At 42.5% G+C, this 13,579-nt stretch overlaps 1 protein-coding gene across 1 annotated transcript in view; it reads right to left on the bottom strand.

The window, feature by feature from the left end:
• Positions 1-13,579, bottom strand: part of LONP2 (lon peptidase 2, peroxisomal) — an 885,840-nt gene that overhangs the window by 859,388 nt on the left and 12,873 nt on the right. The window contains exon 2 of the mRNA XM_069217806.1: positions 4,591-4,825. Within this exon, the coding sequence (XP_069073907.1) occupies positions 4,591-4,825 (235 nt within the window). The remainder of the gene's footprint in view (positions 1-4,590; positions 4,826-13,579) is intronic.

Raw genomic sequence — 13,579 nt, 5'->3', positions numbered from 1 at the left:
CCTAACAGCAGCAAGCAAAGGTTATGTTAGCGTGGACTTTAATGTCTCATTTGAGCCATCATTGTCAATTAATGCATGAGGATGAAGATGAAATGTGGGATATACCAGGATTATCTGGCAGAGCACAGTGCTGTTGTTCTAATTCTGCACTTCAGCTTGCATCTATAGAGGTTGGGAAGAGCTTTACATCATGCATTGGCTGGACTCGCTCCGACCTTGCTAGGTCTCCTAAATTTAAAAGGGATCTTTACACTAGCATCATAGATTATATTCTGCTTGATGTAAGGCTCTGGCCGCTGCTCAACAATATGGTAGTCCTGTGCCGCCAGTCATTGACCATAACTCTTTGCTTTTATCTCCACAACAGGGACCTTATCTTGTGATACTGCAGCTCCAGAGCCCATCATAGCTAACAATTTCAGAAGGGTTTCATGGCCCTAAGTTTTAGTCAATCATAAGATGCATTCAGAAATGTACCAAAGGTTCATCCACTTTCTTTCTTTCTGATTACGAAGTTGCCAATCTCCCCTCAGTTCCAATTTTAACTATTCATAAAAATCTTTTTGACAAACTGTAATGTGGGGTTTACAAGGAATTAGACCAGAAAAGAAAGTCTTGCGTAAAAAGGGACACAAATGGTATAATGCGGAGTGCAAAGCATTGACAAAGGTTTTTAGGAAGGTACAGCGCAGATATAAAAAGGCAAATGCAAAAAATGGGTGGGTTGGGAAGAATTGGCAGGATTTGTTACAGGTCACAAAAACTAATGACAATCAAGTTTTCTGGCATATTATTTCACATGGGAATATCAAAAGGGCTCACTCGCATACTTACCATGTCGAGACAGAGAAATGGGTGGAACACTTCTCTGCATTATATGCTGAGGAGGAAGGTGTTATTTCTCTATTGAATCCAACAACCCAATTGGCGACTCGTGCTCTCCTGGTAGCAGTATGGACTTAGACTTTAGTATAGACACCCTCTCTGCTATCAGTCAGTTAAAATTAGCAAAAGCTCCTGACCGTTACCATGTACCTGACAATTTATATAAATCTGGACCTCAGTATGTAAATCTTTTAACTAATGCCATAGCTGTTGGTGGTGCAATCCCTGAGACCTGGAGGGGCGGGGGCTATGATTATTCCAATTTTAAAACAGGGAGATGCCCAATGTTCTTCCAACTATAGGCCAATAAGCCTAACCTGCAAAATATTTTTGTATGGCAGGTACTTGACAAACTGCAGGCTTGGATAGACAACAATCACATTCTCACACTCCTCAAGTAGGGTTTCGGGCTAAAACTAGCACTTGTGATCAAGTTTCAAAGTTCATTCTCCTTCCCTGGAAATATGTTCTACTTGGGGATCAAAAACATTATGTGGCATTCATTGACCTATGGTCAGCATTTGATCTTGTGCCCCATGAGAAACTGTGGGCAGTCCTAAGGGAAATGGGGGCTCTTGCTAATTTGGTCACCCTGATCGCCAGACTACATGAATACAATTTTGTGCAGGTGAGCTGGGGTAGTAAGAAGGAAGCAACCAACAGAATTCCCATAAAACGTGTGGTATGACATAGCTGCATTCTTGCTCCTACCCTATTTCCACTGTTCATAAACAATGTGGTTAAGGATCTCACAAGCTGCAGAAATTACTCCCCTATCCTAAATGGCACAAAGACCTCAATACTGCGCTTTGCAGATGGCTCACTACTAATTTCTAATACACCAATAGTTCTCCAGAACTTAGTTGATAAGGTTTTGGTTTTCTGTGCTGCTCGTAGGCTAGAACTAAATGCATTCAAAACTAAATACATAGAATTTGGGAAGACAAAACCAGGAATAAATGTTAAAATCAATGGTGAACCTCTCAAAAGAGGTTATGGCTTTGACTACCTGGGTGTTAGGTTGACCAGTAAGCTTGTTTGGGAACCACAAGTCTGTAAAAGTTCCTAGCTTATAAAACAGAGATCCAATGTTGTCATTGCAATTCTATAAACAAACACAATCGCGGCCAGCATCTCCTGCCCTAGATGTCTATCAGGCCAAGGCTCAAAGTCCTGCAGGACATGGTGCTGCGATCTTGGGGCCCGAGAATACCCGGAAACGGACAGTGGACAAAAACAATTTAATTTGATCTCTTATTGTGGTCCCGGTCAGTATTCGCATAACTCAGTTGTTTTTCAATCTGGGTATCAACCAAATTAGGGAGGTTGCCAAAAGGAAACCTTAGACCTACTGGATCAGAATCCGGTCTACCCCTAAGCTATCTGATTATCAAGACTCACTGGCAAAACTGATGAAACTGAATAGTGGTTCAAATATCCCTTGGTTAAAGTTTGTCTCAGTCTGGCTTAAGAAACTTGGATTGGCCAGACTGTGGACGCACCCGGGGGATCCAAAAATCAGATGTTTTAGTCTTAAAATCGAAGTATTGAGCATACGTTAATAATCGGTATATGACAGGTGCTGTGGCAGGCTGTTTCACTGACCAGTGTTTTAGTTTCAAGTTAAGCCCCATGTTTGAACCATTCTTAGACCAGATCACTCCCCCACTGGCTAAAAGTCTGTATGTACGTTTTCACCTAGGCACTTTACCCCCTCAGGGCTTTTAGTAATAAATGGCAGAAAAACCCTTACTCCTGATACGTGCCCTGCTTGCGGCTGGGCACCCGAGACAGAGGACCACATTTTGTTCTCCTGGCCAGAATACTGCAGTTTCCACAGATGAATCTGCCCTGTGTGTTTGAATCTGAGGGGGCAGGCGTATGCAGTTGCATTTAGAATTCTAAAAGTTGATACTTCAGCACCAATTATGTACTCAATTAGACGATGTATGTTTATTATTTGGCCTAGATGCACAAAGTTTGTACTCTAGCCACAGAGATGAGTTTCAGCTTGCAAATTAACTCAACATATCTTAGGTACCATTTTTGTGATTGAAAATATTAAAGTGAGGGAAATTTATGATTCTTATGTCGACCAGCTTGGATCTAGCATGATATTTATTTGCGACCTGTATTCTGACTTTCCCTTCAGGTAACTGAGTGTTTTATTATAGCCTAGCAAAGTATAACCGACTCTCTGAGATCCAATATCTGAGCATGTTTTTAACTTTAGATTAGTTTTATAATACTTTGTGTATGTTTTAATTGTTACTGTTCTAATTAATTAACAAGCACATCTATTATTTTTTATTATGTATGCTTTGTTGGTTTCTGGTAAACCGAATAACGATTCTTTGATGAACTGGGCTCTCTAGCATTTATGCAACCATCCCTTTTCCCTTAAGGGAGGGATATTTCTTACAGTAGCACTACATCCGCACCAGGTTGGCCTAAACCTTCCACAATATCAATGCTTGATTCATAAAGTATTTTCTGTGAACAGTTGTGTAGACCCTCCTGCTTAGGTGTGACTTACTCATGTATTTCCAAGAGTAAGACAAGCTTATGCCAAAAAGAAAAAAAAATTGTGAATCACAAAACATTTTCCTATAACTACTCATGTTTCACTCATGGAAATTCATGAGGAAATCACACTAAACCTGGTATGAGACAACTACTTACAAAGAACGATTTATGAATCCAAACTGAATGTCCAGGTACAATTAGCCTCTAGGACAGAAGAAAGCAACAGCTACCTAAATAAGCATTGGCAAACCTAATAGGTCTGGTGTTGGCCTCCAGCCTTTTGCCACTTCTTGTTTTGTCATGGCGTTTGCAGATCATTGCAGCTGCCAGGCACAAAATCTAAATGAAAACACTGGCTGAAGGCAAAAATGTTGTTTAGTTCTCAGAAAAGCACATATTGCAGTAGCACTCCCTGGTACAGAAGGTAACTACTTGTGAAAGGGCATCAAGTTGGAACTCATAGATGTCAGCCAATGGCTGAGGTGGGTTGACACAGTGCCACCTGATGCATGCTGGATTGGGTGGAAGGAAAATGTGAATGACAGAACCACAGACTAATGAACGAAGTCTTGCTGAAAACCCATACAGGTATCTATAATCTGCACATAATTGTAGTAGAATAAAAATATTCACAAAGGTGCATGTAAAGGAAAATAATATTTTTCTTAATTGTGGTAAGGAAATTGCTCAAAGCAATTTGCTTTGAAATTGCTCAAGCTCAACCTGGCAACACCACTCTATATAACGAAAAAAAATACAAAACAATTAACCTCCTCAGTCTGTTTTTCAATGTAATTACAAACTAGTGCTTAACTACCTTGATCAGCTCCAGTTATGTTTACAACTGCTTATGTTTTCTCTTGTGTATCTCCCAATGGAAGGGTGACTGGTGGGAACATTTGGATATCAGTTGTTTATATTATTTGCAGTTCTATATTCAAATGACTAATCCAGGATCAGAACGGTGAGTACACACCTCTTGCAGTGCAATCTGAATTTCAATGAGAAAGTGAAATTGCAAAATATCTCTCTCATCTCCATCTGGAATTGCCCCAAACTATTTAGATGCCCGAATATAGCACAGTAGCTCATTATTCAATCTTCTCAAATTACCACATTGAGAATTACCATCACTGAAAAAGAGAATTTAAGAGAGAGGGTAATCGAGCTTTCACTAACCTGAACAGCATATTTATAAAACTGCTCTGAAAGCTCCCCTAGCTCATTCTTCAAACTTGTTTTGTCAGTGAACTGTTCAAGTCGGTCCAACTGTTCCACTTCTGCAACAGGATATGGCCGCTCCTTCACCAGATGAAGGATCTGGAATCTGCACAAGCCAGTCACAAGCAATGTATAATGGGGTTTGGGCCAGTTGCTGCCAACCACCTGCACAACCAGAGCCGCTGTACCGATCCTGGAAAAAATGGAAGACTTTACATTTAACAACACATCCTAGCAAGAAAGTGCCAACAAGGGTCTCCTGTAAGCAACTCAAGAGGTTTTATGAAACCTCCATTAATAATATGAAGTGTCAAACTACATTTTTCATCTCCTGGGAGCTAATGCTTTTCTCCTGAAGGTGAAATGGACAGGTAGAAACTGCACACAAGATATATATATATATATATAATAATAAATTATATATATATATATATATATATATATATATATATATATATATATAAAATAAAATGCATCCCCTCCCGTACATTATAATGCTACTGCAAGTCTCTGAGAAGTTCCATATCCATATGAAGAAAAGAGGCTTTTTAAAAAAAAAAAAGCTGCAGTAGCTCGGAATGCGCAGAAAGATTCTAAATTTTTCTATAATTATCTAAGGAATGCAAAAAATAAACATGTTGCCAAACACAGCTCCTTTTACTTGTCCCTGTATGCTACAAAAACAGAGCAGAAGAAAGAAAAGCAGTGTTGCATTATTCTTTAAACAGCTACTTTAGTTTTGCTTCATGACCTAATCTGCCTCTCTCCTTGCTGCTGGCTCTGGCAGCAGGCAGTGTGACGTCACAACTCAACTGTAATAAGTCATTACATTTGAGTTCTGACATCATTTCTTTATAATAGGCGATTGGGTGTATCGCAAGTCGCCTATTATATAAGGGATAAAGTACCTCCTAGCGTACATTAGAAGAATACTACAAGTCACAGAGGAGTTTCATAACCATTACGGAACTCTGAGGTGACTTGCAATATCCTTAACATGTAATCATGTACGCCAGTGGGCACTTTATCCCATATAATACATGGTCCCACCATCAACGTTCCCACAAACCGCTTAAAACATTGGTGCATCGCTCTTCATATGAAAGACCATGCATGTTTGCAGACATGAAGAATAAAAATAAAAACTCTAGTGCAAAATTAAACACATCAAATCCTGTTAGATATTTGTTGAAACATATATTAGAAACAGTTCAATATGTCAGTTTTACATTAAAAAAAGCTGCAGTAGCTCGCAATGTGCAGAAAGATGCAGAAAAATACTAGCTTTTCTAATTCTAAGGAGTGCAAAAAGTAAACATTCTCTCTGCTTGCCATTGTAAGCTATTAAAATAGAGCAGAACAAAGAAAAGCACCCACTGCAGTAGCCCTCTCAACGTGTCTCAGGCCTGCCACTGGAGCGCCTGTGTGTGCACTTTTAAACATCAATTTTTAGCTGGCAAGTGCACCCACCTGCCAGGCCCAAACAGTCCTTTTTATTACATATGTCACCCCTAATGAACGTCCTAGTTAGCCCCAAATGCAGGGTGAGGTGTATTTAAACCTTTGTACAAGTACTTTTATGTTTACGTTGTCCTGGTAGTGAAAACTGTTAAGTTTGTATTTCACTACTGCAAGGCCTATCTCTCCCATAGGTTAATATTGGGGTTACCTTGAAGCAGCCTTTTAAATGTACCTTCCAATTGGGAAAAGATAGAAATATGTAGTTTGGTGTCTCTGGACTCACAATTTAAAACCACAACCTATGGTGAATCTGGATTTTAAATTGTAAGTCTGAAAATATACCACTTTTAAAAAGTTTGCATTTTCTTACTTTAACCTTGCTGTGCTTCTGCCCGTCTCTGAATATACATCTGAAGTGGGTGGCAGCTGGGTTTTGTGTATTCCTTTTCAACAGTCAAACATGAAAGAACTTGTGTGTGACATTTACATCCTGATGACCACTCACCAGGCTGAAGGGTCTTCCCGGGCTAGATGGGAGTAAGGAGCTAACACACTAGAGTAGGGCTGTGCCTGTCCCTACACAAAGATCTGCATTCCCCCTGGAGCTAGGGAAGAAAGAGCAGGAACATTGCACACTGCAAAGACCTCTCTTTGAAGTCTCCCCCACTTCACAGGCTCAACTGGGTATAAGTACTGGACCCAAAGCCCCTCCAAATCAGTACACTTCTGGATCTGAGGCTATTCCGCCAGGAAGAAGGACTGCTGTGCTGCCAGGAGGAACTGCCACTCTGCTCAACTGCTTTACTGTGTTGGCCTGCAACCCCCTGCCTGGGAGTGAGGACTGGACTTATCCCTCTATATCTTCTACAGAACCAAGTGACTCCAAGGGCTTGCTGGCTTCCATCCTGTTCTGAAGTCTAAGGGACAGCAAAGACCTCCTTCAACCCTGTTGTAGCTGCTGGACTCTGCCCACTGTCAGGCTTGTCCTGCCAAGAGGGTGCCGATCCAGTCTTGGGCCCTGAAAGGGGACTTTGCAACTGCTTTTCTTTAAAAAAATAAAATAAAAGGGCATCAACATTGTTGCGCCGATCGGAACCGATGCAGTGTCCTTTCGATGCTGACGCAGTGACGATTCAAAGATAATGCGTGTCCTGTCTGCACGGCTCGACAACGACACAGCGCCTGCATCAAATGGGGTTCCACAATGACGCATGACCCCACTGCAAGGCTCGACAACGATGGATCTACCCGACTGCATGAATTGGAACTGACGCGTCACGTCTTCGAAGCCAATGCTTGCTCTATCCAAGGTACTTTTTCAGCTGGTCCTGGGTGGATCCTGTAGCCGGCCTACCCTCCATCGCGGTTGGCTTGAACTTTGGATTTACCTCAGTCTAGTGCATCCTCAAGTAACCTTGTAACGCTACTGATTTCTAAGCACTACATTGCAGCTTATTCTTTAAAAAGAATCATATTCTCGGATTCGGGATGAAATATGCAACCATTCTGTGGGGGCGACTAAGCGCTGATGGTTGGCGTCCACTTCCAGGGTCTGTGGCTGGGGGGACAAAAACAGAAAGTTACTCCACTGGCTGGTGTCTCATCACCAGTTGTCCAGGGTCATTCCAGAAATTGAAGACTCGCGGGGCAACACAATGCATACTCCCCCCAAAATATCAGGACTGTTTGCTTAATATTATCGATCCCTCTATACTGCCTCCCCGACAGCTAACCCTGAATATTCGGCTCAGTTTCTCAATTACATCTCCCTTCCCAGGCTGCCTCTTGCTGAGAAAGAAATTCCAGATGAACTCATTTCATATACAGAAATTCAGATGGCTATCACAGATTTGGCCCCCGGAAAAACCACGGGACCCGACAGCCTTGCAGCCAAATACTACATCAGACTCCGCAAGCTCTTAACACCTATACTCCTTGCCCTATACGGAGAGGTGGATAGTACGGGTATGTTTCTCCCAGGGATGGATACGGCCACTATAGTGGTGATCCTTAAGACCCAACCCCTATCTAGTATGTGTTCGGATTATTGTCCAATTTCACTTATAAATAGTGAGGCTAAAATATTTGCCACTGTCTTGGCTGCCTGTCTCAAGAGAGTCTTGCGGCTACCTGCATTTGGTGTTTAGGGGAGTTGGACTGGGTCCACGGTTTTGCAGGCTGGTACGGGCACTGTCAACATTGAGGCCCAGGTGCTAATTAATGGAGCCCTGTCCCAGGTTTTCCCCATACGCTGCGGCACGTGCCAGGGTTGCTCGCTCTCCCCCCTCCTAATTTCCTTGACGGTGGAGCCATTTGCACATTAAGGTAGGACAGACCATCTATTCCGGGGATGGACGTGTAGCAGTGACCACGATGGTCGCATAGCACTGTACGTGGATGATGTTCTTGTATATCTGGCAGACTCAGTTAACAGCGGACCACGATGACTGCATCTCTTGAAATGCTTTGAGGAAGCGTTGGGCCTCAAAGTGATTTCTCTGAAATCTGTAATAGTGCTCCTGTTGCCATCATGTGACTGTTGTGCCTGGCAGGACATAGTGCCCATCAGCAACTACATTTTAAATATCTGGGTATTTGGGTGGCATTCCTCCCTGATTTAGCCTGGGACCTAAACCTGGGACTATTAACGCAACACGCAACTACAGACCTAAGGAGGTGGCGCTCTCTCCCTTTAAATGTTCTAGGTCACATAGCACTCTTTAAAATTATGATTCTCCCCTGATTCTTATATTTCTTGGAAAACCTATTGTTCCATTGCCGCGTTCCTGGCTCAGCACCTTTGATACGACTAAAACGTCCTTTCTCTGGAAGAGAACAGACATCGCTTAGCATTACAACACCTACCAACGAGGCCCATATGACAGAGGATTGGTCTTGACCAACCTCTACCTGTACTATTTGGCAACTCAACTCTTAGTTATCAACAACTGGTTTGTGTGTGTGGGTGCGGGTGGGGGAGATCATGAAGGGGTCAGACCGAGTGTATAAACTGGAGCTTAATACAGGCATTGGACATATGGTACGGGTCACAAATCCCCAAGGAGTTAGCTCCTGGGACTAAGACTGTTCCTTGCATGGCAGGCAGCTCTACTGCACACCCAGTGGGCAACCATTTTAACGCAGCAAACTCCTCTCTGGAGAGGCACCTGGCTGAGAGAGACAGCAGTGCTACAAGGGTTCCATAAGTGGGATCTCACACCTGGGAGATGTATGGCGAGGCACGCATCTATGTTCCTTCCAATAGCTGCAGATGACCTATCAGCTCACACACTCACAATTCTACAAATACTTGCAACTTCACCACGACCTTCAGACACACCTCACAGGTACTACTACCCCCCTACCAGAACATACCCCGCTGGAAGCCAAATCGCTCATGGGAGCGATGGGGAGAGGAGGAATGTCCCAGATATAAAAAATGCTAATCAACAATGCCCCAGGGGACCCAACCCATATGAGGGTGAGATGGGACAGACGGCTCGGACCACTGGAGAAGGAAGACTGGTGAGACGCCCTGATGGCACCATGACTTATCTCCATATTCTGCCTACGACTCATACAAGCATATTATTTACATGAAGTGCATCTCTAGCCCAAGAAACTACATTGAGCAGGACTTCTGGAAAACCCTCCTGCCCCAAATGGCACCGGCAGAATTTTAAAATATGTTATGGTCATGCCCCCCTAAAAGGTGTTATTGGACTAAGTTGCAAAAGGAGCTTTCAGAGCTCCTAGGTTGGGAGGTCCCAATGTCCCCATTGCCTGTGATATTAGGGGTCGTGGAAGGTATAGGAGGCACCAGAATGGATCAGCTCTTCCTGGGCACAACCCTCATGATAGCTAAAACAGACTTTTCAGCGTGTTGGAAGGCTGATGTTACAACGGCTCTCTTAAGCTGGAGGAGAGGAGTGGACTGGTGTGTCAGACAAGAAAAACTGGTCTACAAAGCAGGGGATTGCCCTCGTAAATACATTAAGATCTGGGGGAAATGTCTGGGTGAAACATCGTAAATGATTCTGTGAGGGGTCTTCGCACATATAATTTCTGTGTCAATGTGTTATTTTTGTATACATCTGCCCAAAATCAGTGTCATGTCATGGGTTGTGTTTGTGCAGGATCCGTCCTGCGAATGGTGTGTCAATTAAAGGTGGCTGTTCCCAATGCTTTTAAAACTATAAAAAAAATTATTATCAAAAACAAAATCAGATTTTGAGTTCTACTTATTGGATTTTTGTCGTTCTGGTGTTGTTTTACTCAAATAAATATTCTCTGTTTTTATAAACTGGTGTGGAGTCTTTTCGTGGTGTTTTTGCTGGGTTACTATAATTTAAGTGTTGAGAAAAATACTTTACACATTGCCTCTCAAGTTAAGCCTGACTGCTCTATGCCAAGCTTCCAGAGGGTAAAGCACAGGTTATTTGGGTGGTGTATCTGACTTACCCTGGCTAGGATTGTGGCCCCTACTTGAACAGGGTGCATACCTCTGCCAACTAGAGACAATTTCTAACTAGAGCGATCAATAGCTATGATCACACTGGCCACAGAGGAATTGGTAGCACAAATCAGGGAGATAAACAAAAGAATGAGAGTCCTAGAACATAGAGCAGAAGACATGCTAGAAGAAATAATGTTTGAGTAAGTGGCCTGCTAGAATGCATTGAAGGTAACTACATGCCCTCTTTCCCGAAGATGTGACTGAAGAAAAATTGTGGACGCAGAGGGTTTATCCCCCTTTTTGCATTAGAACCCACCCACTGGGTGCTGACAAGACCTGTTCCGTCCTAAGCACCAGCACGCTGGTGGTATCAAAGTTGCTCCACTACAGAGATTGAGATCATATTTGGAAATTACCAGACGAATGGGGAGAACTGCAAATCAGGAACAGTGAATTCATGGTACTCCTGCATTGCACGTTAGTAATGAAGCAGCAGGGGGCCTCCCTGCCTGACATTAAAAAAAAACATGTGACAAAGGGGAACACAATATGCTATAATTTTACGGGTAAAATTAAGAGTAGTTACAGGTACAGGTACTAGGTTCTTCATGGACCCACATGATGCATGAGATAGAAACCCAGACGATGCAGGAAAATATGGAAACAACTGAGAAAGCTCAGAGACCTCTGAATCGAACCAGGCCCCCTAATAAACAAAGCTGATGAGGCTACCCTGCCAAATCTAGACTCAGGCAGCAAGTAAGATGCACTACTGCAATTCATGCCCAGATAAGCTGACAATATTGTTTAAGTGTACTTTGATAAAATGTATCTCTGCAACTGGTGAGCTTTGCGGGGGCTGAGAGAATCAATGAAGCATTATGTAGGTACTTCGATGTACATGTAAACCGTAATGTACCACTTGAAACATTGTGGCAAACACTGCAAAGTTGATTGCTGGGTGGCTGGGTACATACCTGGGAGCCTACTAGTCATTAGGAGTACTACTCCTCTTATAACACAAACTAATTGATCACGTCCAGGAAACAGATATTGTTGTAGAATGGTTTGGATGGGCGGGGGTGTTGCTTCACTATCCTGAGGAGAGAGAAGGAAGGTTAGTTTTGTTTTCATAGGTGTGGAGGCGAAGGCATCAGATCTGGGGTGGAGGGGAGTCGGAAGGGAAACAGCAGAAAGAGCCCACTAGACCTGGGAGGGGCTAATGACAAACCCCCAAGTAAATGTCTGGAGTAGAGGCTAACTATAGATTGCTATCCTCAAGAGTACGAGCAAGCGATGTAAGGTCCACGCTTATTTAAAATAAAGACAGATACACATTGCACAATTGCAAGACGCTCACCTGAGTAGAAGCAAAGGTATAGGGGTTGAAAAAACAATGGAGGATGTAAGTTAATTTCACTGAATATTCTTACTTCTCAGTTGTGCATAATCTGTACGTCCGGTTGGACACATTCCTCTGCACAGCAGACATGCATGCAGAGGTGGCGCATGGTGAGTATCTGACTAGGACCTTGTCAGATCATAACCCTGTTCTTATAACAGGGACATGGGTTAGATTACACACACTCGTTCTGAGTTGGAGATTGCATGTTGAAAATCTAGAGGATTGGTCCTTTAAACAATGTATGGAGAACAGCTTTCAAAATTACTTTGCTGAGAACGAGGGAACTGTGTTTTTGCCTTGCAAGAGTGAGAGACTTTTAAGTCTGTGACCAGAGGCTAATGCAAGGCTGAAACTTTTAGGAGTCAATAAGACACTAGTGTGAGAGTTCAAGAAGGAGAACGGGGCCCTCAAGGTAGAAGAAAAAAAGAGACCTGGGAAACCGGACCTCCAACCCGTACTGATAGAGGCAAAAGAAAGACATTGTGGTATGACCGCTCTTTTTACTACAAAGAATATATGGTGAGGGCGCAAAGGGGATAGGGACAAATCAGGAAGTTGTTGGCTCAGGTGTCGATCTCTAAAAAGGGAGGCTTGCAAATATTACATATTGTAAACAACCAGGGTGCATTCACAATAAGAGATATATGAGGTTTTTCAATGTTATTACACCAGACTGTACATGAGCATGTTGAAAGATGCCAGAGACAATAAAATGGAGTTTCTAAAAGGGCTACTTCTGCTGAGACTTGCGCAAAACCAGGTAGATGACCTGGGGTGGGAAATAAAAGAGAAAGAGATAAAAGTGGCAGTTAAATGTATGCTAAAGGGGAATGTACCGGGAAATGATTGTCTACCAATTTAGTTAAATTCTGCATACAACTGGAGTTGGCTTTCTATATAGTTTAGTGTGAAGACGGCTAGATCTATGAGACAGATTTGCTTAAAGTCAGCCCAGAGGTCAGTAAAAAGGCAGGACATACTTGACTTAGTCAAAATCCAGGTTTCAGGAGGCGTGGCAAGTGTAAGGCTTGTACATACGGGAGAAATTCAACTGAATATACCTTAGTACTTACCCAAAGGAAATAGAAGGTGAAGGGGGTGTTCCACTGTAAAACGAGTTATGCAGTGAATGCTTTGCAATGCCCATGTAATTGGAGGTATATTGGAAGTGCCTGTCTGGAAGAGAAGTCTCCAACAAATAGGGGCAATTAAAAATAAAGATCAGTTGTATCCAGTTGCAGGGCATTTTGAGCAATGCCACCTCAGTGACACCAAGGGGTTGGTTTATTTTGTGATTGATGCTATGCCAGCAAATATCAGAGGAGGGGATAGAGAAGGAGCACTCAGAATGTTTGAATAAAGATATATATTGTTGAACTTAATACTAAGAGCCCTAATGGTCTCAATAGTGAGGAGGATTTACATACACATTTATAATGAGAATTATCTTTGCCGGTTTCACAGAACCTGGAGAGTAATTGGTATATTGATGTTTACAATGTCCGGTGCAATTGTTTTGAATGTCTTATAATAGCTTGTAAGGTTTTAAGTAAGAATTTTCTCTTTTTTTTCTTTTTCATTCTTCTGTTCCATTATGAGATTTTATACTCATTTGCATTTGGTAT

Source organism: Pleurodeles waltl, chromosome 12 (assembly GCF_031143425.1).
Source record: "Pleurodeles waltl isolate 20211129_DDA chromosome 12, aPleWal1.hap1.20221129, whole genome shotgun sequence".
Lineage (NCBI taxonomy): Eukaryota > Metazoa > Chordata > Amphibia > Caudata > Salamandridae > Pleurodeles > Pleurodeles waltl.
The sequence above is the reverse complement of the archived record's forward strand: the minus strand, read 5'-3'. Positions and strand labels throughout refer to the sequence as shown.